The 23,964-nt window shown below is 52.0% G+C and overlaps 1 protein-coding gene across 4 annotated transcripts; it reads right to left on the reverse strand.

Moving 5' to 3' along the window:
- On the reverse strand, positions 1-22,752 carry PGAP3 (post-GPI attachment to proteins phospholipase 3). Of its 4 annotated transcripts, XM_054014285.1 has the most exons (8): positions 22,530-22,752; positions 20,399-20,496; positions 18,511-18,663; positions 10,735-10,797; positions 9,705-9,766; positions 8,073-8,209; positions 6,145-6,349; positions 1-4,598 (listed from the first exon to the last, which is right to left on the reverse strand). In XM_054014285.1, exons 1-8 carry the CDS (start codon positions 22,720-22,722, stop codon positions 4,535-4,537), a joined length of 975 nt encoding a protein of 324 aa, XP_053870260.1. In that variant the 5' UTR covers positions 22,723-22,752; the 3' UTR covers positions 1-4,534. The 4 variants fall into 4 exon arrangements, with proteins under 4 accessions (XP_053870260.1, XP_053870261.1, XP_053870262.1 ...); XM_054014286.1 differs by lacking the exon at positions 18,511-18,663; XM_054014287.1 differs by lacking the exon at positions 8,073-8,209.
- Between the last annotated feature and the right edge of the window lie 1,212 nt (positions 22,753-23,964).

Below are 23,964 nucleotides of genomic sequence, written 5' to 3' on the forward strand. Positions count from 1 at the left end.
AACAATACAGACAAAGGTTTATTTGCACCGTTTGCAATAATCGTCGACTTGACCCAAGTCTAATACAATTAATTGATCACGCTCCAAAGAGCTGATTTAAGAAGTGAAACAGCAATAGAATACACGTTAGTCACATTCACATCCCCATACGACACGTGTGTGGGCTGTACAGTGATAGAAAATCTGCCCCCATTCCCTTATTACCATGATATATACAGATTATCCCAACCCATCACCTGTACAACCAGAAAAGGAAATATCCTCGGAAACGGAGGAAAAAGAAACCCACAAATCTATGCTCTCCCCTTCCCCCGCAGCAAAGCAGCTGCTCCCACCAACAGCACTTTCAGGTCACCTTCAGGAAATTCTGTTACCAAGCCCAGCTGAAGTGGCTGGCAGGGGCGATGCCAGGAGAATGTCCGGTCATTTTCCATGTGAAAAACAGATGCCAGGCTCTGGCGATAGCTCCGAGGGTGACCGGACAGCGGGCGAGCACGCGATGTGCTGCGTTGGGTGGGAGCTATCTAGGGAGGATGTGCTGTTTGTTTTCTACTTCTAAAATTACACACTGGGACATTTCAGTAAGAAGTTGGCACAGAGCTCTCAGAGGCCAGGAGCTGCGTTTCACACCAACACACACACCCCCCAAGAGAAACTTCACCTGCTTTCACTGTACGATCACCTGTTGTACACCCCGGCACGCACAGCCATCAGTCTGTTCTTGGCAAGAATTTCCACGAGAAGCCTCCATTACAACCCTGCTAACTACAGCATCACACCAAATGCCTCCTCCTTGCTAGGGTACAGCATGCCGGTGGAAAGCCAGGGGGAGGGAGGGGCTCATGGATCAAGCTCTCCCAGTGCAACAGGAGTTTTTAAACTGGCCTGAAAACGATCTGCTCCAGCACACGCACAAGCGCAGCGAACAAGGAAAACTACGGTTTAAAGCCAGAGGCAGGGCATTTTTTCCCCAGAGATGCTTCCCCTGAGACTCAGGCTACAGGAGACCAGGTGGGAATAAGGCAAGGCCCTGGGATGGCTGCTGGATGGAAAGGTGAGGTCAGAGCCCTGGACCTGCAGAGCAGGTGCCAAGCCCTGGAGCAAGTGGGGAGAAGGGACGGTGGCTCTCCAGGGGCCAGAGCAGGGGCTGGAGTGCCAGGAGGGAATGCTGGCACCAGCCCCACCCTGGGAAGCCCAGCCATGTCTCAGCACTATCATAAGAGGAGGATACGGAGGCCTATTGCGACTCCTTCCAGTAACAGGTTGAAGCCCGCCAGCGACCTAGGAGGCAGCAGATACGCCAGTGGGTGCCGTCCTTGGCAAGCGAGCCCAGCTGCCCTATTGCCGCCCTGGTGTAAGGAAGGCAGGAGAGGCTACCAAGGGGAAGGAACCATTCTCTGGACCAGGGGTTCTCAACCTCTCTTTCTGAGCACCCCCCAACATGCTTTGAAAATTCCATGGCCCACCTGTGCCCCAACAACTGGTTTTCTGCATATCCTGTAGATTAAAAGCTAGGGCCAGCGTTAGGGGGTAGCAAGCAGGGCCTGGCCCAGGGGGCCCCTCGAAACTAAGTTGCTTGGACTTCAACTTCAGCCCTGGGCCCCGGAGTGTCTAATGCCAGCCCTGCTCTCTGGGTTAGTTTGGTGGAGCCCTGGTTGAGAGCCACGGCTCGGGACCCCTGCACGGCCAGAGGGTGGGACTGCGATAAGGACCAGGATTGTGCTGGCCTTTACTTTTCCTAAAGTTTTCAAGGTGGCTTGTCTGGACTGATCTTTCCACAGCCGTCTGGGGAACATGCAGAAGTCACTCTTTGCATTAAGCGGCTCAGTGTAGCTGGGCAGTGGTGGAGTTGACAAGCTCTGTAATTGGAGGAGAGCCAGGGCATTGGGTGGTTTCTCTGGGAAGGCGATGGGCAGGTTAAACACGGGAGAAGGCAGAAGAGAAGAGAGAGAGGCATACAAAACTCTGGGACAAACATACGGGCTGTAGAAGATTTCCTCATCACCGGGACAAGGATGTTACAGGCAACTTAAGTTCAAGAGTTTGGGTTTTGAACAATGAGACAAAGCAGCGACGGAGATACAGATGGACAGACATCTGCACCTAGGCAGGGGAAAACATCATGGTATGTAGTCAATTACATCTGCACACGCACACACACCCACCCACACACCCTAAGTTCTCCAGGGTTACCACCATGCTGCCATAGTCTCTAATTTCCACTGAACACAAGCTATTGTGCTAACTGCCGTCAACATAAATACGAGTCCTCTAGGGAGCCACTTGCCAGGACTTCCCAGCTTCGCTCACGTTCTCCAAGCCATCGTCCTCGCAGACTTCTGTATGGCCCAGTCCGCCAAGCACGACGTCTGACCTATCCACTGACTGCAAAGGGCTCTGGATCAGAGCCTCAGGCAGTCCAAGCTAAGTCAATGGAACCACTCAGGTCCTTACTGGGGAGCAAGCGCTTTGCGGGGTCGGTGCCGAAGGGACCAAGTTCCCCAGACTCATTGCACCTCAGGCCCCTGGCGAGTTCTTGGCTTCCTGTCCCTTGCTCGGACCAGCTTGTGTATTACCCCCTTCTCTCGCGTCACATCTGTGAGTTGGGGGGCAGCCCAGCCCAGCCATGGAGGTTACTCAGGGCGGCACCCACAAAAACAAAATCCAGTTCCCAACTGGAGTGCAATCACCCCCCCCCCCAAAAAAAACAAAACAAAACCCACACACCTGGACTTTATCTTTAACAATGGAAGTAAATCTAATTTTGCAAACAAGCCACACACACACACACACACTCTCACACTCCCCCAAATCAACCCCTGCAGCCCCATGCAGACTAGAAGTCTGAGCTAATAACACCAAGCCTTTAACAGAACCACGAACGGTCCTAACGGGGTCACACGCAGGCTGGGCCCATTCAGACACAAGGCATGAATTCTCTAGGAGACCGTACAGCACAATACAACGGAGGACACCCAGATTCATGGGCTCTCCAACCCAATGTCCCAAGCCCCATCTGGTGGCACAGGGCACACGGATGCCAGATGGCTTTCAGGCAAACATGGACCAGCCTAGCTGGCCGGCTGTAAACCTCAGACAGGGAGAGTTTGAAATGTCAATGGATTGGCAACGCTCGCCACCTAGTGGTGACACAGCAATACAGCAACAGTCCTAACACCTTTTGCGATTGACTTCCTTTGGCGATCAGGAAGGCACTTGCTGATCCCTTGGGCGCATTCCTGGTCTCTCTGCTTTCACGAGCGGAGCCCAGAGCACTCAGACTTTCACTTTACTCAGTCAGGCCTTAATCCTGTAACATACAGCAGGCCCCTGACTAATGCAATGGCAAAGGGGGAGCCAGGAATGTCATTACGCACAGAATAGTCCTGTTCTGTTTTTCATCTGCTCCCCTCAGCAACTGGAATAACGGGGGGGGGGGGGGGGGGGGGCAGACGTCACCCCCCACCCCCAGCCAGGAGGCCCTCATCTCAGCGCTGCAGGGAGTCCCTTCTCAGCACTTGACAGGCGGAAAGGATGGTGGACTAGCCACAACATGTGGGTGACTTAAAGTGGTATGCAGGGACTAGGGAATCTTTGGGGGACCTTGGCGCCCCCTCCCCTTGCAAGAAAGGGGCATTTCCCTCTATAGGGCACACAGGATTCATCAGAGCAGGTTTGTCAAGGAGCGGAAAAATAAGTGTTGAACTGCCCGAGTCAGCCTGGCATTTCACACTGCGCCGAGTATCCCATTTCAAAAACATCACCTCTGCACAGCAAAGAGCTCCCAAGTGCCCCACAGCCTGGGAGAGCCACCTCCCCACAACTACTGAAGGAGGTTTCACGGCACGGAACCACAGGCTCGATTCTCAGAGGACGAGTGAATCCAATGTACAGAGCAGCGTATGCCGCTGGGCCACCCATCTTATTTACACAGATTTTACAATAACCCATTTCCGCAGCGGCTGACTGCAGAGTCTGAGGTCCTGTGGGCCACACAACTTCATGACCAGATGTCCCCCCAACGTGCTCGCGACATCTTCCAGTCTACCGAGTCACCAGTTGGTTCACCAACATTTCCCACTTAGTCTGAAATCCCTCAGCAAGCTGAGAATCAAACAGATTTCATAACAGTGGAAACGGAAACACACCATGTTGCCCGGTAGCACAGAAGAGCATTAATTACAGTGTGTGGGGGGGAGCGTGTGGGCGAGATGGATCGTTGATGTTCTAATCGAACGAGTCATGGGATTAGAATTAAAAACTTTTGAAGGCAAGAAAAGAGGAAACAAAACTCAGCTGGCGGAGGGTGACGTTTACCCAGGATTCTGGTGCACCCAGGAGTCAAAGAAGGCAGAGAGCAGGTCTCGGCACGGCCACAGATTCCGGACAGGGACTCGATGAAAGAGCACAACATCACCGCTTCTCGAGAGCAGCTGGCTTGAGACCCGGCATGCTGCTGGGAAAGGCGCTCAGAAGGTCTCGCATGTCAGAGAGGGGACAGCTCCTCTCCGCACGGCAGGCCCCCCTGACAACTTTAGTCTATTTTCAGAATGTCCGAGTTCGCCTTCAAGAGGTACAGGCTGTCGTCACGGAGGAAACTGCAAGGATAATGAGAGCAGCCTGAGCAAGTTAGAGGCAGTGTGGCGCGCGGGTGGGTCTAGCCAGAAACTGCCCCGTTTGAACCCAAGCCATTACAGTGGCAGCTAGTTCAGGCTAATTCCAAAAGAAAAGTCTCTTTTGTCGGAAATATCCAGTCAATGCAAGATGGAGTCAGTGCCAGGGCCGGAGGGACACCAGGTCACCCAGTCTGACCTGTCCCAGGCCAGCACCTCTTCCCAGCAGCCGCACTCCGAACCCACCATTTTGTGTTCGCTATTGAGGGCCTGCTCCTCCGCAGCTGGAAGTCAGCATTACCCCAGCCACGGCTCTGAAGCGAAACCCCCCGCACTTTGCATCCACCATACATTTTGGCACTGTCTGTGTCACTCAGATCAGAAGTTGCAAGGAGGTTGGGGGTGCTGGCAGCTGGGTCAGGGGACCAGGAAGGCATGGGGGGTGGAGGGAGGAGCTTTGGGAATGGGACGTATCTTCTCTTTGGGTGGGATAGGGTGGACAGACACACTCTGGGTGGGTGATGTCCAAATGCAGATCCTGGGGAGGGAGAGATAAAGGGGAGGACGGGACCGACTCCTGCACAACTGGACACAACACCGTCCCTCCCCCACCCCACCCCCGACCCAAACAGGCCTACCCAGCACAAGCGTCCTTGGGCAGAAGTGAAGTTGTGAGCTCCTGTCTGGAGCAGCAGCTAGGCCTGGCCGCCACCGAGCAGTGCTCTAAAGGGCACGGCTCGCATAATTAGTTCCTACAGCTCACACCCTGTTAGCTTGTTAACCGTAATGAGCTCACATGACATTTACTCCATCTGAAAACATTAACGACGCCAAGTCCTTGCCCTGCGTTTGCTCCTGTGCTGCTGACACACGCGGCTCTGCACCGGGGGGCTTCCCTGCTGGGTTACTGGGTTAGGCTAGGTGGGCTGGTGGGACACGAATGGGACAGAATTACACTCACACTGAGGGATCCTGCACACTGCCTAGATACTTGTATAGCCCCCATCCCTAGTACCTGAGAATCTCAGACTTGTTAATGCATTTACCCCCCCAGTACAGGTAGGGAAACTGAGGCACGGAGACATTAGGTGACTTGCCCAAGATCAAACAGGGAGGCTGTGGTCTCCAGAGTCCCTGGCCAGCAGCCTTCCTCCCTGCTCTCAGTGTTGGTGGGTCGTAAGATCTGCCTGTCCGGACTGTGCTCCCATTTGGGAAGAACTCACCATGAAACTGCTAGAGACAGTTCCCACTTTGAAGGGAGAGCGTCTTCTAGCGAGTCAAGAGTACCCCCTTTCCAGGCGTGGCTTGGTCTAACCCACCCTGTCAAGCTGGCGAGAGCGGATGGAGCCGTAGCATATGGCAGCCTGGCTGCATAACGGGGGATTACATTTCAGAGCTTCTTGCTGTGCTGTCTGCGTTCCTGCTGTAGCCACTCCAGGGAGTGGATCTCAAAGGGGGGAGTCGCCTGGTAAATAATGACACAGTTCTGTCGCCCAGACCGCCCCCCAGAGACCGCGTACCCGGAGCTGACCTGTAGAAGAGGACGTTGACAGGAATGGTGCTGATGTGCCAGATGGCGTGTGCGTCGAAGATCCAGAAGAGGGGCGGGAAGTCCAGCAGCTCGAGCAGCGCCAGGCCCTGAAGGAGCAGCACCACCACCACGCACTTCCACACGTACGGGAGGCGCTGCTGGTTCCTGACGCACCAGCCCAGCCACCAGAAGAGGTTGAGAAGGCCTGGAAGGCAAGAGGTACAGGGCGGAGGATCTCATGGTCACAGGAAGCAGGACTTGCTCTTTGGGCTGGGCGGATGTTTGCTGCTCAGCCGGAAGGGAAGAGAAGGAGTCACCTCATCTACTCCACATCCACACGGTTACTCCCCCACTCCAGGAGCCTCTCCATGCACTCAGTTCCTCTTACCGATCTCCCTATCCAGGATCGGGCTCCATCGAGAGCTTGCCAACACCCTGACCACCCTTGCCTTGCCTCCCCTCCCCTTCCCCAAAGGCTGAGCTCACCCTCTTGGGGGTGTTTCCGTCCTCTGCCAGCCCAAGGGCTGTAGAGACTGGGCCCTGTAAGTGACTCAGCCCTCGCATCACTCACCCACAGCACGGCTCACAAGCCGATACGAGCATCATTTAAATGTGCCCCTGCCACGTCGTTAGCTCCCCTCTCCCCGGCTAGCCCCAGAGGCAGGCAGCTCTCAGATCCAGGATGGGGGGAGACTATATTCCCCTCCAGCCACAACTGCCAACCTTCCCGCCATGCCTTCACGTTGCCACGTCCCTTCCTCTCCCCCCCCAGCCCCCCGGATCTTCTCCCCATAGTCACCTATCCCCACTCCCCCGAACACATCACCCTCGGGGGAATTAATAAGCTGCCTGCCAATCAGTGTCCTGATCACTTTGCTCCTCTCAATTTGTCCCTATGCCCCCACTGTCCAGAGTGCCCCAGCGGTGTGCTGCAATGCACTCTGGGCCCTGCCTCAGTACTAGGCTGATCCTGCAGTGCCACAGAGCTATAGGGACATCAGCCTCCCTGCTGCCAACGTAGCAAGGAAGCAGAGCGTGGCTAGAGGAAGGGGCACGGCCATGGTGCCCATGTGGCACCCAGGCTTCAGTTGCACTGTCAGCTTCTCGGAGCCATCTACAGCCCATTCTGCCTTCTGGTCGCCTTCCTCTTTTTGAACCTTTACAACACACCCAGGGTCACGTTTTCAAACTTTCCTCTGAAGCCGTGAGGGCTGCAAAGTTACCCTTTTAAAAACGATGAAAACAGATTCTCACAAAACAGGACGCCAGGAGCTGGGGCTCAAAGTAAAACATCAAGTAACGTGAGACTCGCGATAACACGGAGAGCTGGGGACATGGGAAATGGAGGCACTGGGGGAGAATGACCGGTCCAGCACCACAAGACAAGTCAATGGCAAAGCCAGGAGTCCCACTCCCCCTGCTGCTCTGACCATGAAGAACTCCGTCCAACGGTTTGAAGCGGCTGTATTTTCTGAAGCAGGCAGGGGTGTGGGGCAGCGCCAGGCTACTCAGAAAATGGCATTTTCCATTAACTGGAAGGGGGAAGTCGGTCTAGCACCATGTCAGGACTGTCCTGGTGATTTCACCAGCCACACAAGCTGCAGTCCTTAGAGTTAGCAGACAAACAGCCACCCCTCTTGTGCTAGAGAGCAGAGATAAACACCAAGTCCCAGGGAATGGCTCAACCCCTCTTCCCTCAGCACCCAGGTGCAGTGGAATAGCTCGGAGACACCATCTCCAGAAAGTAGAGCCAGAGACACTCTCTCCAACCACCATAGATTCCCAAATCCCGCCCAGGGGGCGACACTGAGCACCAAGTGGCTGTGTGTGAATTATATACAGTTCCATTGCTCATGTTCGTTCCAAGTCACTACCAAAAACCGACCCGCCCAACCCACCCCCACCTTCCAGCCTCCCTCGGGCCTTACCGATCGCCACGTTTGCGGCCATGTTGTAGCCATAGTCAAAGCGCACGAGCGTCAGGTACGAGACATGGCAGGCCAGGAAGAGGATCAGAAAACCCCCAAAGGCATTAGCAAAGGCTGGACGTTTCAGACCCAGGGTCCTACAATGGAAACCGAAACAATGCAGAGAAGCTCTCAAACTCCAGCAGCTCACACAGCTCCTGAAAGGACACACCAGCGGCTTCGCCCCAGCTCCTGCAACCCCAGGAGATCTCACCTACTCTATTCCCAGCCACTAGAGAGTCCCAGACTTCAAGGCCAGAAGGGACAAAGGATCATCTTGTCTGACCTCCTGTATAGCACCCGCCACCAACTCCTCCCAGCACCCACATGCTAACCCCAACCACCTAACGAGACCCAAGTATCACAGCCCAGAGGAGACTGGATTACTTTGTGCCGCAGGCAGAGGACAGGAGGGACCGAGTTGCACCATTGCCCAGGGCACCCCCACAACGGCAGAGAAATGTTAAGTGAGATACCCCCAGATAATCCTGCCAAGTGACCCATCCCCACATGCTGCAGAGGAAGGTGAAAAGGCCCCATGGTCACTGCCAATCTTATGTGGGAGAAAATTCCTCCCCAGCCCCATATATGGAGACCTGATAGACCCTGAGCATGTGAGCAAGAACCCGCCAGCCACGCCCCTGAGAGAGAGAGACTGACTGCTCGGTGTCACCTCAGAACCCTGGCCCACCCCGCCGAGTGCCCATCTCCAGGCATGGCCATCCTCGATGCTTCAGAGGAAGGGGATAAAACAAAATGCACACCCCGCCCAGGGCCTGGATGGCATCTTCGTTTCTCTCCCTGTGGCACACAATTGGGCTCAGTCTAGGGCAGCTGGTGCCACACAGGAGGTCAGACTAGCAGATCTAAAAGTTCCTTCTGGCCGTATGCTCTTGGAAGTATAGAAGCTGTTTAGTATCTGACACAATCCCCTGGCAGAGGATGGATCTGCCCTTGCAGGGGAGGAGTCCGTGAACTCAGAGGTCTTTCTGCCTCTTTACTACTAGGAATCTCATAGCTCACCTTCCTGCCCCAGATACAGCCAGGTACGGAGAGGCACTGGCATATGCCAGTGCTTGCTTCATAAACTGTAGAGCAGCTGAACGCTTTGGGCTGTGCTGACAGACAGCAATAAGAAGCCCCAAGCCCTGGGACACACGCAGCCCTCTTTAGCAGAATACAAACCTCGCTGGCACTTACAGATGGCTACTGCTGTTCCTGAAGTGGCTAACCCTAGAACGGGCACACGCCAGCTCTGGCATGGTCCAGATAACCCTTAGTCCAGCCATGAGTGCAAGGGACTGGCCTAGATGACCTTGAGGTCCCTTCCAGTCCTACGATTCTACGATGGGTCTTTCTCCTTCACTTCCTGAAGGTTAGGACGCAGCAATGCTGATGTCCCTTATCAGAAGTTCAGACTGTGTGAGGAGAAGTGGCACGCCCCAGCTCCTTGGCTAAACAAAGCCACAGTCAGGTTCTCATAGCACAGAGAAGGGAGGAGGAAAGTAAATACCAGGTTACAGCTTGTCTAGCTGCAGGGCTGCCAAAGACACGCCCACCATCTCAGGGAGACCGGGACCGTAGGAAGCTCACCTGACACAGCACAGGTAGATGGAGTGCAGGATGACGGTGGATGCGCAGAAGTAATCCATTTTCTGTGGGACAAGAGGCCTGGTTAGATCATTGGTAGAAGAACAAGAAAAGAGCCAAGGAGGGACAGCACAGACATTGATGAGCGTCGGACAGATCAGGGTTTTAAAGGGCTGAGCGTTCCACAAATGGAACTTACCACGATTTCTTTTCAAGAGTCGTTTGAACATATGTTGTGCACAGGAAGGCAACAATATCAGATTAGTTTCCAGGGGACTTAACTCCATCCTTACTCAGGAGCCACTGACAGTTTGCTCGAGTAAGCACTCCTAGGACTTGGCACACTGTGAACATAAATGGGCCATAATGCTGAGAGACTGTCTACTGGTAAAATCCATTTACACTTCTATCTGGATCAGGGCCTAGACAGACAAGACAACGGGGTACAAGAAGAAATGCAGCCAGCTCGTCTCCGTGTGAATTCAATATCTTTTCAGATGCTACAACTGGCTGCCCGTTTCTGGTATTTGTACGGCAGTAGCACCTGGCAGCCCCAATCCTGGCCAGGACCCCACTGTGCTAGGTGCTGTACAAACACAGAACAAAGAGACAGTCCCCGGCTCAAACAGCTGACAGTCCAAGCGTCAGAGACAAGTGCTGGAGTCTGTGGTTTTACAGTCACATTTTCGTAGGTTTCTCTCACATCACAGAGGGCACTGACACCTCTCCGAGACTGCACAGATCTGTTACACAAACCCATTTTTCAGGTCAGACAGATTCACCAGATCCCTTTCTGCAGCCCCCCGACTTCACACCAGCAGCATAGGGGCATCTTAGAACATTATGGAGGTAAAGGCGGGTCTCTCTCAGCCACGTCTCAGCAGACACTGAACTAGAGAATAGCCATGTGTTTCTCACCCCCATTTGCACCCAGGGTTTGCCTTGTAGATTTCAGGGGGTCGAGAAGCAAAGGTACATAGCAGATCCTCAACTGCCGAGACAGGCAAAGCTCCCACAGCAGGGTAACACTCACCTCGGTTACATCAGTGTCCCTTGTATGGAAGACTGTAGACCAGAACCAGGCATTTAATGAAACCTAAGAGAGGCAGACAGTTAGATGTTCTGTGTTAGACAGTCCCCCGCCCCAGAGAACTTACAGTCTAAGAGAAACACAGGAGATGGGATTCAGTCAAGAGCGTGCACAAAAGGATAACTTGGGGGTAGACTTTTTACAAACCCTTTAATGTTTAATACCATTGAACCAGAAAGGATGTTTAACAGATGGGTCGACGTCTGTTCTCATGTACACCCTGCAACACCATTGACAGAACTGCACAGAAGTAACTGAGGACCTAACCTGACCTACAGTCTTCTATCGCCAGCCATTGCCAAAGACCCTAGCGCTGTCCGACCACTTTCATAGATACCTACGGCCAGAAGGGACCATTACACTGATCTAGTCTGATCTGCAGTATCACAGGCCATGGAACTTCACCCAGTAATTCCTGCGACAATCCCATGCCTCCTGGCTGGACGAGGGCCCTGTTCTCCTGACCTCTGGGTAAAACCTACAAGAGCACGAAGCTCCTAAATGCCTTAGGAGAATTTCTTTTACTCTTTAAAACTCGTTTCTACGTGGTTTTGAGGTTTTCAGTGTTTACATTTTTGTCTTTCCACTGCAGTGTATATATTTAAAAATGAAACAGAACTGAGACATAGCTCCTAGATGACATTTACTGCAATTCTGTTTATACAGCTGAACTGGCAATAATAATACCTACTTCTTCAGGGATTTAGTGAGCTTAATTAAATGCCTGGAGAAAGTTTTGCGATCCTTAGGTGAAAACACATTGTACCTCCAGCACGGTGCCTGCTATCTTATATAAGAGTTCCACGCCTCCTGATGCACAATTAACACCTGCTTTTTCCAGTCTCTCTCTCTCTCCCGCAACTCTTTAATCCCTGCAAGCAAATGAGCTCTTTCAAACAGGGTTATAAGATCATTAAATCAACAGCTTTGGGCTACATACCTGAGATGTTCATAGGACCCACACCTAAATAATGCCCTTTGGCGCTTTCAAAAGTATCAGCCCACGAACCACAGTGAAGCTTCAACAAGAAGGACCATGACCAGCTTTTCTTATTTTATTAAGGATAAACCTGAAGCGGTTCAGCCTCGTCGGGTGGGGATGTGGCGGAAGACAATCTAAATAAAGTGATCTAGAAAAGAGGGAACAGAGTCCAGAGGTGTCTCCAATTACTAGATGAAGAAGATGCTCCTAAGTGACACAGGTAGAAGTTTTAGGCGCCAGAGTGAAATCAATCATCATGCAGAACTAAAGAAACCAGAAACTGACTAAGAGCAAAGAAACAATCCAAGCAAATGTTAGAGTCCCTGGGCTGGAGCTCGGGCGCTGATGCCCAGGGAGGAGTGTGGGTTTCAGAGCCCAAGCTCTACTCTGAGCAGGAACATCCACATGCTATTTTTAGCACTGGAGCACAAGCCCCAGTCTGCAGACCCAGGCTGTGAGACTTGCTACCGTGGGTTTTTTTGCAGTGTAGATGTCCTCTTGGAGTTCCTTGTAGCGTGGGGAGCAGGTGGAGGAGAAAAGCACAAACTTCCCGGTGGTTTCCACGTGGAACAGAGGGGTGAAGAGGAAAAGCAGGATTTCTAAAACAGCGGAAACGGAAATGGTAAACAACAGCGGCCAAATGCACCCCCACCGAACTCCAGGGAAGTCAGGGGAGTTAGCTAAGGGAGGGATACGGCCCAGTGTATTGCAAAGAGAAGCAAGATTTCCCTTTACAGAGCAGCTATGCTTCATCACCTCGTTAGCCGAGGCATGGGGTGGATGGGAAAGGATTAAGTGACTACCGCTATTAGCTAAGTGCCAATTATTCGTTTGAATCACGTTTCCACTAAACATCCTGTCAATCTCATTATCAAGAGTCCACAAAAACTGGATTTGAAGAAGCCTGTAGCAAGGGCTGGCAGCAGCTAATGGGGCTGTGCACATTTTTTGGATCAGTTGTTTATTTAAATGTTCTGGCACAGGGGTGGGCAAACTATGGGCCGCAAGCTGTTTTAAGCTGGCCCGCTAGGTCCCGCTGGGGAGTGGGGTTGGAGGCCAGACCACACAGCCCAGCCCCACTCCAGCCGGGGCTCTGGCGCTCTGGTCAGTGGCCACACCATGGGGGTCAGCCCCACTCCAGCCGGGGCGCTGGTTCGGGGGCCGCTCTGGCACTCCAGTCAGGGGCCGCACCATGCAGCTCGGCCCCGCTCCAGTTGGGGCGCTGGGTTGGGGGCTGTACCACATGGCTTCCGCAGCATGGACCCGCTCCAGTGCTCTAGCCGGGGCGCAGGGTCGGGAGCCGCATCACGCAGCTCCGGGAAGCCACAGCATGGCCCCGCTCCGGCTCCTACGCACTCCAATGGCCCCCTCTGGTGCTTCAATGGGAGCTGCAGAGGCGGTGCCTGCGGACGGGGCAGCGTGCAGAGCCACCTGGCCGCACCTCCACGTAGGAGCCGGAAAAGGGACATGCCACTGCTTCCGGGAGCCGCTTGAGGTAAACGCCGCTCAGAGCCTGCACCCCTGAGCCTCTCCCCACGCCCCAACCCCCCTGCCCTAGTCCTAGCCCTGATCCCCCTCCCCAAACCCCTCGATCCCAGCCCGGAGCACCCTCCTGAACCCCAAACCTCTTATCCCCAGCCCCACCCCAGAGTCCGCAGTCCCAGCTCGAACCTGCACCTCTTCCCACACCCTTGCCCTGATCTCCCTCCCACCCTCCAAACCCCTCGGTCCCAGCCCAGAGCACCTTCCTACACCCCAAACTCCTCATCCCCAGAGCCCTCACCCCCTCCCAAACTCCAACCCCAATTTTGTGAGCATTCATGGCCCGCCATACAATTTCTATTCCCCGATGTGGCCTTTGGGCCAAAAAGTTTGCCCTCCCCTGCTCTGGAGACAAATGAACAGGCTTTGCTCACTATTAACAGCCTGCCCTAGAACGTAATTTCAGGTGCTTTGATAAGCGGATCCAAAGGTTGTCAAATTTTGCTGGAGCTCCCATAAATGCCTCTTTGTAGGCTCTGCTAAGATGTTGTAGTAGAACTTCCTACAATGCTACTCCTGGATCAGCTGCCATCTCCACCCCACATGACTGTCGCTGCACCTCCCATGGCAAAACTGCACGAAAAGATGGTCTGCACTTGGAAAGCTACCCAGTGTTAGAACATGCGTTAACCACCCCGTATCAAACACAGCTTAGTCCTGGTCTCCAGCGAATGCTGTTGGGTTTAAGAGCATGTCAGCAAGTCGTTAACTTGATAGGACACTGGGATTAACCCCAGCCAGCCCACACCATGTTAAACACATTGAATTGCCAAGAGTGGGTCAGACCCATGGTCCATCTCGCCCTGTGTCCTGCAGAGGAATGTGCAAGAAACCTGCAGTAGCAGGTGTAGGATAAACTGCCACCCCACATCAAGTCTCATTGTGGCTTAAGCACACAACAGTCCTTGTCCGCACTTGGGCTCAGATCCTTAGAAGATACCCAGGCATCTAAAGCGGCACACGGCTGTCTAAATCCACCATTTAGGTACCACTGACCTGCTGCTGCCTGGGCACCTACATTTCCAGCAGTCGGCATTTGCAAAGCATTGCTATCTTTAAATATATCAGAGGGGTTAATACAAGGGAGGGAGAGGAATTATTCCAGTTTAGTACTAATGTGGACACGAGAACGAATGGATACAAACTGGCCGGGGGGAAGTTTAGGCTAGAAATTAGACGAAGGTTTCTGACCGTCAGAGGGGTGAAATATTGGAACGGCCTTCCGAGGGAAACGGTGGGGGCGACGGACCTGTCTGGTTTTAAGATTAAGTTGGATAAGTTTATGGAGGGAATGGTTTAATGATAAAACATAGTAGCCAAGGAAAACCAAGCAATGGTACATGAACAACATAATGGCCAACAAGGGTCAGGCTAGAGACTCTTGCCTATATGCTCGGGGTATTACTGATCGCCATATTTGGGGTCGGGAAGGAATTTTCCTCCAGGGTAGATTGGCTGAGCCTCTGGAGGTTTTTCGCCTTCCTCCGCAGCATGGGGCAGGGATCACTAGCAGGAGGGTCTCAGCCGATTGAAGTCACTAAAACACAGGACTGGGGACTTCAACGGTAGAGTACAGGGAAGGGTCTTGCGGCCTGCAGCATGCAGGGGGTCAGACCAGATGATCATAATGGTCCCTTCTGACCTTAATGTCTATGAGTCTATGAGTCTATGAGACCTTGCCCGACAGCTGCTCGGGGCCCTAGTTCAAGCCGGGTTCTCGGACTAGGTGGAGGAACTCCAATTTCGCCAGCAGAGCCTGGTCCTGCTGGCGTGCTCCCAGCACACCTAACACCTGTTCCCTGCCACCCTGACATCAGGAGGGCTGGAGGCAGCCCACCAATCGGTGGAGAGGCTGCAGAGCACCCACACAAGACAGTCAGGGTACAGGGTAATGCAGAACAAGAGTGAGAGAAGCATCAAGTGAAACAGGAAACAAAGAGACAGGGGTTTGGCTGGTAGGGAACAGGTGACTTAGGCACCTAAGCCAGGTCAGCCCTTACCTCCAGGAGAGGGTTTAGGGCTGAGGATTCTGAGCAGAGGAAGGCACTTCTCTCAGACTGTGCGCACCAAGCCAGCCCCTTCAGAGCCTAAGTTCCTTTCCTCAGCATTCACTGCTGGCTAGCTTACGCAGCTCCCCACCCAGCTAGCCAGCGGCTGAAAAAAATCCTTTCTTGAGGCACCCAGCTCTCCCCATGCATTGCGTGCCTTGCTCTGGGCTGAGAGTTGCACTGGGCAGCAGGCCCCGTAGGAGTTAGGCTGAGAGGAGAACTCTGGATACCATCAAGAACTTGGGCCTTTGCATTTCAGATTGTATAGTTACATTCCAACTCCCAGTGCCGACAAAGCCTACGGGAGAATCCTTTCCTGTATCCAGCAGTGGAATCACAACAGTCACAAAAACACTGTCGAACACAAGCCTGTTCTACACAGATACCAGCCAACCCTCCACCTAGGGCCTGCTCTTGTGCTGAAGTCCAAGGGAGCTGACAACACTCAGCATCTCATAAGACCAGTTCCCTAAAGCACAGGCATAGGGCCAGACAACACAAGCACTGTTACAAGGTTTAAAAGGCCAAGACGAGGGCTGGACAACTTTATGATCAATATCATCTGTAATGATGCACTGAGAGTAAATCAAATCTCATGCTTCAGGGAACAGACGGACAACCACAAGGGTCAGGAAGAAAACTCCCCACCACATGCAACTGTGCACAGTTAGCCAGGAGCGTCATGTTTTCCACCTTCCCCTGAAGCATCAGGTGTTGGCGTCTCCTGGAGGCAGAATCCTGACTTACTGGACCAGGGTAAGTTCTAAGCACCTGTGAAGTTCCAACTGTAAACTTAGTGACAGAGCCCTGGCTACTGGGGACAGATAATCCAGTGACCATCTGAGCAAAAGTCCTTCTACCTGGTACTAGTAAACTCACCAAAGAAAGTCAATAGGGACACTGTGAAGGGGCCAATCAAGGCAGTTAAAGGAAGGAGATGGAATGTTTAAGGCGTAGATGACAGCTGGGTAACGGAAGAATAAGAACAAAGGGGAAAAAAACCCTCCGTGGAGCTGTAAGAAATAAATCGCATTTCAAGGAGGAAGGAAAACCAAGCTAAAGGCTAAATTAATAAACCCAGGAAGCAAACACGGTTTAATCAGTTGAAAATTGATACTATTGAATAGCATGGTGCTGAAAGCTGGAGCAGTGAAGCGTAGTCACCTTGCAACAGACAATCCTGCTCTCAGTGGCAGGCGTAAACCAGAGTAACTCGATTCATTCGGATGGCGCTCATCCTGATTTAACTGACTATTAAACTAGAGCAATTTTCCAACAGAACCCAGAATACTAACCAGCACTTTTATTGGCCCTGGGGGAGAAGGCGCATTGCTATACTAGGCTGTCACAGAGCAGCCGGATAATCCAGCACAACACAGTACAGCACCTGCAGCAAGTCTAGGAGGCTGCGACCCGAGGAACTCAACAATACAGAATGAGTCAAGTTAATCTGTTGCATTAAAATGGCAATTCACAGCCTCAGACAGTGACAGCAGAGGGTCTGTTCTCTTCCACGCGCACACAGCACTATTCATTCCTAACTCAAGAGCAGCGTTCTTTAGTCTGTCCCACAATGTGCGGTTGGGAACAATACACAAGGGGAATTCATAATCCCCTTTGGGCAAGGTGCAAGGTCACGTTTCCTTGTATCTTAAAGGAAACCTGAGTAGCGTACTCCCCCATCTATCCGTCCTCACTGCACGTACACAGTTTGCACACTGCTTTCACAGTCCTAGAAGTAGGCAAGCTATTGAGCAGGAATTATCTTTGCTAATCCACCAACTCACCTTTTTAAAAAACTTTGAATTTGGGGTGAAACATTAGGTTTGTTGCCATCTTGGATGACCTCATAATAGGACCCCATAATAAAGGACAATGTATCTATCTTTTCTTTTTTTAAAGCAGTGCGTTTTATTAACCATTAGCACTAACTAGCTTCAAATCAAGCCTGGAGGCTCTTTTGGAAGAGTTGCTGCAGCGAAACACAAGTAATCGAGCTCAGATGCTATGGTTTGTGTTAGAGGTCAGATGATCGAATGGTCCCTCGGGATGCCTCAGACTGAGTGCTTTGAGCTGTCCGCAGTCTTGCGCTGCAGAGATGGACATAACCACCTTGTGCAGCCCTGCAAAAACCAGCACAAACATTCACCAATCCGGGCACGATAGCCACTCACATCCCTTAGCCCAAAGATGAGGAAATTGTATTTTCAATGTCCATGAACAGGATCTAAATCTCTGTCACCAGTTCCCATTTAGTCCTTGGGGATAAATTAACAACAGGGCTGTGGAGGATTTCTCTTCAGAAGGCTCTTCATGACAAGGATGCCCTGAATGGCAGCCGTTTACAGCTGAGACCCATTATAACTGCGGTTGTGGTCAGCACACTGACACAGAAAGAAGTCAAGATTCATTTCTAATTCTCTATGCACTAAGTGACGCTAGAGCCGAGCTCTATTCAGCGAACCTGCTTCTAGAAGACCCTTGAAGTGGGATTCCAGACACGCACTCTGTTGTGCAGTTCATTCATTCCCCAGACTCTCTCCTCCTTGTAGGCAAATTGTTACACCCAGTATTTACAAGTGGAGGCCCAAAATCTGGTCCCTGTCTCCAGAATCACAGAAACTGTTTGGGCATCCGGGCACAGGACAAGATATGGGTGGGCCTTTGCCCAGTGCCTGGCCAGGCTACTTGCTACATGTTAATTTCAGGATCAAGGGCAATGTGTGTGAAATCTTTGCCATCGTTTAGCAGGGATGTGTTTCCTAAAAAAATCTAAACCGTTCAACGTGAAAGCCACAAGTTACACAAGAGTCTTTCATTTTCAGGGAGAAACTCCTCCTGGGGCTATTGTATTCTTCCTCCCTCAAGTACCTCCTCAGTTTCAACAGATCTGATGCCCTTCTTTCCAACTGATCTGATACCCCTTGCGCTTTCAAATAGCTCCTGCCTGCCACTCCAAAGGTGGTTGCATTTTAGCAATCCCCTCTGCAAATCGCCGGGGATGAAAAGCGCTATCTAAATGAAAGTTATTATAAACAGTCACTATTAAAAACAAAACAAAACAGGAAGTTCTATAAAGGGGTTGGGGAGGAGGAATGAAAGGAATGAGGAGAGGGAACACTCCACAGAAGTTTTCAAGCTACCTACCCAGGCAAAGGCGATACAGGTGTGGTACATGGGAGATGAAGGCGGGACAGATGCTTTGTATCTAGTCAACATCACAAAGTTGGCAAGTCCGTTAAGGAAAGAGGCAAAGGCAGAAGCAGGTTCCTGGAAGAACAGGAAGCGGGAAAAGGGCCACTAAAAAAGGAAGGGAAAAGAGGGACACAGTTAACAAAATGAATTCACGCTTTCCCTTCTTTCCTGTTAGCTGGAGGTGGCAGGAGTTAAACCTTCTACCCTGCTGGAACAGCCAGACTGGAGCTCCAGGTGAAAAACATTTCAAACACTCTATTCTAGGAACAACTCTAAGCTATGTTTTAAATCTCACCTGCTTTCATAGTCATTCTCATCTTCCTCTTTCTAGGTGCTGGGGCTGGCTGGCTTGGGGCTGCTGAGGCCGGCCAGCCAGCCTGGGGATTAACGGTTAAGACAGGTTAACTGGTAAGACTAACATTTCACATCCCTAACAGAGACCAACTTGCCCAAGGTCATACAGGGAAGTCTGTGGCAGAGCCAAGAATGAAGTCCCATTCCAAGTGCCTGAATCACAAGACAAACCTGTCTCTCTATACATTCCTCTTCATTCCTCAGGATGCCTAACGGAAACAGGATCAGTGCTGAAATCAGAGCTAAGTCAAGCCCAGACACGCATGCTAAAGGCTCTTCCACTCACCAGGTTACCAGGGGCATTTGGCACAGAAACAGGAGTGGAACGGGGGGGGTTAAATGATCTTGTTTAAAATTCTTTTGAGCCTCTTTGAAGATGCCAGGCTCCCGGGTTCAGTAGCGATGCACTATTCAGAGAGGTCACAAGATCCACAGAGCCCTGACAGGCTCCTGGCATCAGGAATGGGCCAGAAAAATGGCATTTTGGGGCCTCTCTAGTGAACCCAGAAGTGCCAGCAGATTTTAACTGAGGATGGAAAGGATTTGTTTTGTTTTGTTTAGAAGCTTCATAAAAAAAAATGTACGTGCTGGATGCTCCCGGTAGGCTTCTCAGTGGGAGCCTTCAAGCACATATGAAAACAATAAATAATTCAGAATACTTTCCCTTTCCTCTCCCCTTCTACGCCAGGTTCTCAGAGAGCTTGCAAACATTAATGAATTTAGCCACCTAACCCCCCTGTACGTTCATATTATTCCCCCACTCTTATTTTTACTTTTTACACAGCTCTCCCATGAGGGGTTCATACCGGGGCATTGCGGGTCTGATTTTCAGAGGCAACGGAGTGCCCAGCACGTCAACTGAAGTCAATGGGAGCTGCAGGCATCCAGCACTGCTGAAAAACAGGACCTGGGCATCTTAAGGCGGGCACTTAAAAAACCGAAGAGCCTAAACTAGATGGTACTTTTGAAAACCTGGCCATGCACTACTTCTCCAAAGTGTGTGGTGAGCTGTGGTAGAAGTCAAATCTAGGTCTACTGACTCCCAGGCTTAACCACAGCCATCCTTACTTTCCACAGCACTAGGTACCAATCACCTGTACAAAAAAAGATCCTGTTTCTCATGCAGAGATCAAGGGGAGAGAAACACAGACAAAAGAACTTGCAGGAGATAAATAGTTTCTAAATAACGACTCACCCTCCCCCTGCACTGGCAGGTTGCTAATGGTACCAACCAAGTCATCCTTTTCTATGAAGCAAAGGACTTCATGGCACAGGTAGGGTGGTGAACTGGAATCAAGTGCCCATAGGCAGGGCACAAGCAGTTCCCTGAAATTACAGGACTCTCTTTTGCCACAAGGTTGATCCAAGAACCAACAGCTGGCAGTTTGCCAAACCAGGCAAAGATAGAGGCATTCTCATGGCTGCAGCCCAGGTCACAGGAGTTATGATCTGGGGCCAAATGGCTCTGTGCCAAATTAGTGCTCACCTTGCCATGAAACTGAGGCACTTTGTAACCTTCCTGGACATAAAGCCCCACTGTAAGCCACATGCACTCATATTTACAATCATCTCTGCAGGTCCAGCCTGAAAGAGACACAAAGAGGAGAGACGGAGCCACTTATTAGGAGGTGACAACAATGTCATGTAGAGTTTATTTCAGCAGTTCAGGTTGCTCACATCCCCAACAGACAGAAGGAGGATGGGACAGAAAGGTCTCTGTGGAACGTAACTCAACACCCATGTGCCTATTGCACGAGTTGATCGGACTATCCCTTTGGTAGTGTCAACATCCCCTTTGATATCTCCTGCTTTGCATTTGTATTAAGCTACCGTACAAGGAAATCAACTGACTGCCTTAAGTTCTGAAGGCACTGGCACTAGGTGGCGTTTTCTGACTGCTATTCTTGTGCATTTGCAGTAAGATACAGTCACAAATAAACAAGGAACCTGAGAATATGATCTCCAACAGGCAAAGGTGACTATTCCGGACTCTGAGGCCCTTCTACTGGTTCAGAGGCCACGTCTACACAGCAAAGAAAAACCCATGGCTGGCCTGTGCCTGCCGACACAGGTTCGCAGAGCTCAGGCTGTGGGGCCGTTTCATTGCACTGTAGATTTCTGGACTTGGGCAGGAGCTTAAGCTCTGGGACCCTCGCAGGGTCCCAGAGCCCAGAAGTCTATACAGCAATGAAACAGCCCCACAGCCTGAGCCCCACGAGCCCAAGTTGGCTGGTACGGACCAGCCAAGGGTTTTTCTTTGCTGTGTAGACATGCCCAGAGCAGGTACAGTGCAGGCAGCAGCACAGCAAGACCCTATGCCCACATACCTCAGTCTGAACAGGAAACAACACCTCTATAGGAAAGGGTTCTGCAGCCCATTTAGTCCTCAGTACACCTGCTAAGATTATCAACAAGCAGGCCAAACAGGGCGGTGGGTTGTGGGATGTGGACACCCGTCCACTAGAACTGTGCTGAGAACCACCTAACCCCTAGTAAATAGGCAACGGAACAGCCATCAGAGGGTCACAACTTTTACTACTGCTATCGAATGGATTTAGATGGTCCCATCGGCTCCATAAAACCTCTCCTCTCCCCTGATGATCCAGTTTGTGTTAAAGGTTGGGGCTAATTTATTTCTGCTACGCGTGCTCTCTCTCTCTCATGTTATCCATCATTCTCATGACCGCTGCACCCCCGAGGCATCTGGTGTAACTAAGCAACTGAACCCACCCACAGGATTAAAAATATAGCAAGGAGACCCACAGGGCAAAACTGGTTCCTCTGAACAGCCTCAGGATCAGTTTATTTCTCTCACACTAGCCTGGGACCTTAAATTCATAATTTTGTTAGACTCTAAAAATCATGGACTTAATAAAGACCCTGGATTTATGTCTCATTACAATCATCTATAACCCACTAACCCTCCTTTGTCCTACTACCGCAGAGGTGTTGACTGCCCTCTTCACCTTGAATGGTCTTTTGCATGCTCACTCCTTACGCAAAGCAACCTGCTCCACCCCGTATTTAGCTGCGACACTCAGATTACCTTTCCTAGATCTGAAAAGTGCTCTACGTAAACACGGAAGTCGGTCCAATAAAAGATATGACCTCACCCACCTTGGCTCACTAGCTGCACTGTCAGCCTGAACGTCTCCCCATTTCACCTCTGTCAGGATGCCCAGAAACCTGCCCCCTTTCAAGTGACTTATCACGAGGTTTGATAAACAGGTTCCAGGCAGGGAAGGGAGAGACCTGGGCTCTGGGAGAACAGGTTGGGGCGCGGGGAGGGGGGGGGGGTTCCGAGGATGCTGATGGCAGGGGTTTTGTGGCTCGGGGCGGGGGGAAAGGTGCCCTACAGGTGGGGGTCTGGGAATGCCAGAGCATGCATGTGCTGGGGACTAGGGGATGAGGGATCAGGGGTGAGGACAAGGAGCGGGGGGTGGGGGGGAGGAGGCACAGCCGGGGGGGGCATCAGCAATGGAGCCAGGAGAGGGGCTGCTGCCAGGCCACTGAGGAGCAGGGAGTCGGATACCCTCCAAAAAGGGAGGGGCTCTAAGAGGAGTGGGCGTGGCCAGGACCCCGAGGGGGCGGGGCTCAGGCGAGGGGCGGGGCGGTACCTGTCAGGCTCATGTAGAGCGGCTGCCGGGAGCGGAAGTGCCGCAGGCCGGCCCCCGAGCAGTTGCGCCGCTCGCACTGGGCCAGGCAGTCCCGATACACGGGCTCCCGATCCCCCTGCGAGCCCCGCACCGGGCCCGGCGCCGCTGCCGCCCCGAGCAGCAGCAGCAGCAGCGCGGCCCCTTTCGCCGCCATCCCGCCGCCGCCGGACCATGGGACTGCCGCTTCCGGCCGCACCGGAAGGGGCCGCTTCCCCCCCGGAAACACGGGCCGCGCACAAACGTTCCTCGCTGCGGGCGAAGGGGCTCATGGGAAATACTTGTCCAACTCCCCACCCGGACAGAGGGGATCATGGGAAATAGTGCCTGACAGCCCCACAGGGCAGAGGGGATCATGGGAAATAATGTCTTACCCCCTCCAGGGCAGAGGGAATCATGGGAAATAGTGTCTACTCCCAGGGCAGAGAGGATCATGGGAAATAGTGCCTGACAGCCCAACAGGGCAGAGGGGATCATGGGAAATACTGTCAACTACCAGGGCAGAGAGGATCATGGGAAATAGTGACTGACAGCCCAACAGGGCAGAGAGGCTCATGGGAAAGTGTCTATTCCCCCACCCCCCACGGCAGAGAGGGTCAGGTACACAGACACTGAGGTTCATAGGAAAGCATCCCAGACACACCCGGAGAAGAGAGGATAATGGGAACTGGTGTCTGTCTCTCCAGGTTGAGAGGCGTATGGGAACGAATATCCAAACCCCAGGTTTCCACTGAGGTAGTTGAGCTCTGAAGGGAACATGGTCTAGTGGTTAGAGCAGGGGAGTCAGGAATCCTGGGATTGGATATTGGTTCCCATAATCCTGCTCTCCAAACTCCCCTGCTCTAACCACTAGACCCCAGTCCTGTCAGAGCTCGACTATCTCAGCACGCACAAGAGCAAGGCCCCTAGATTTCAGTGGACTGCTTCTGGTTTGCAATTTCTAAGCCATTCCCTCTGGTGTCTTCCTAAAGCCCTAATACCATAACAGTCAGCAGCTGCAACCTGGGAGACATTCTGTTTGCAGTAACAGGGCTTGTAGCCTCTTGGCTGCAACTGCTAGATGGCAACATGATCACAAACACACAGGCGGGTCTGTGTTCAATACAGGTGCAGAGTCCTGGTCCTGCCCATTTCCCCCTCCAAGACGGACAGGCCCAGCACATCAGAGAGTGAAAATGCTATTGTCTAATGCTAGAGCAGGGGACAAAAGTAGGGAATGAAGGTAGGATGAGGAAACAAATTGCCCCAAACAAAGCCTTGTCTACACACACACATTACACTGATATAATTTAAATAGGTTTTTAAACTGATTTACTTAGACAAGTGCAAACCCGGTGTGGACACATTTTGGTTTAAAGAGTAGTTTATTTTCATGTATCTTAAACTGATTCCTAATCAA

This window comes from Malaclemys terrapin, chromosome 25 (assembly GCF_027887155.1).
Source record: "Malaclemys terrapin pileata isolate rMalTer1 chromosome 25, rMalTer1.hap1, whole genome shotgun sequence".
In the NCBI taxonomy this organism is placed as follows: domain Eukaryota; kingdom Metazoa; phylum Chordata; order Testudines; family Emydidae; genus Malaclemys; species Malaclemys terrapin.

Bases quoted from the DNA above. Each gene is read 5' to 3' on its own strand.
- PGAP3 (XM_054014285.1), bottom strand. From the start codon at position 22,722: ATGGCGGCGAAAGGGGCCGCGCTGCTGCTGCTGCTGCTCGGGGCGGCA. The intron at 20,497-22,529 runs GTACCGCCCCGC...TGTCTCTTTCAG, and splicing joins GCTCTACATGAGCCTGACAG to GCTGGACCTGCAGAGATGAT. The intron at 6,350-8,072 runs GTAAGGCCCGAG...CTTGCCTTCCAG, and splicing joins GGCCGCAAACGTGGCGATCG to GCCTTCTCAACCTCTTCTGG.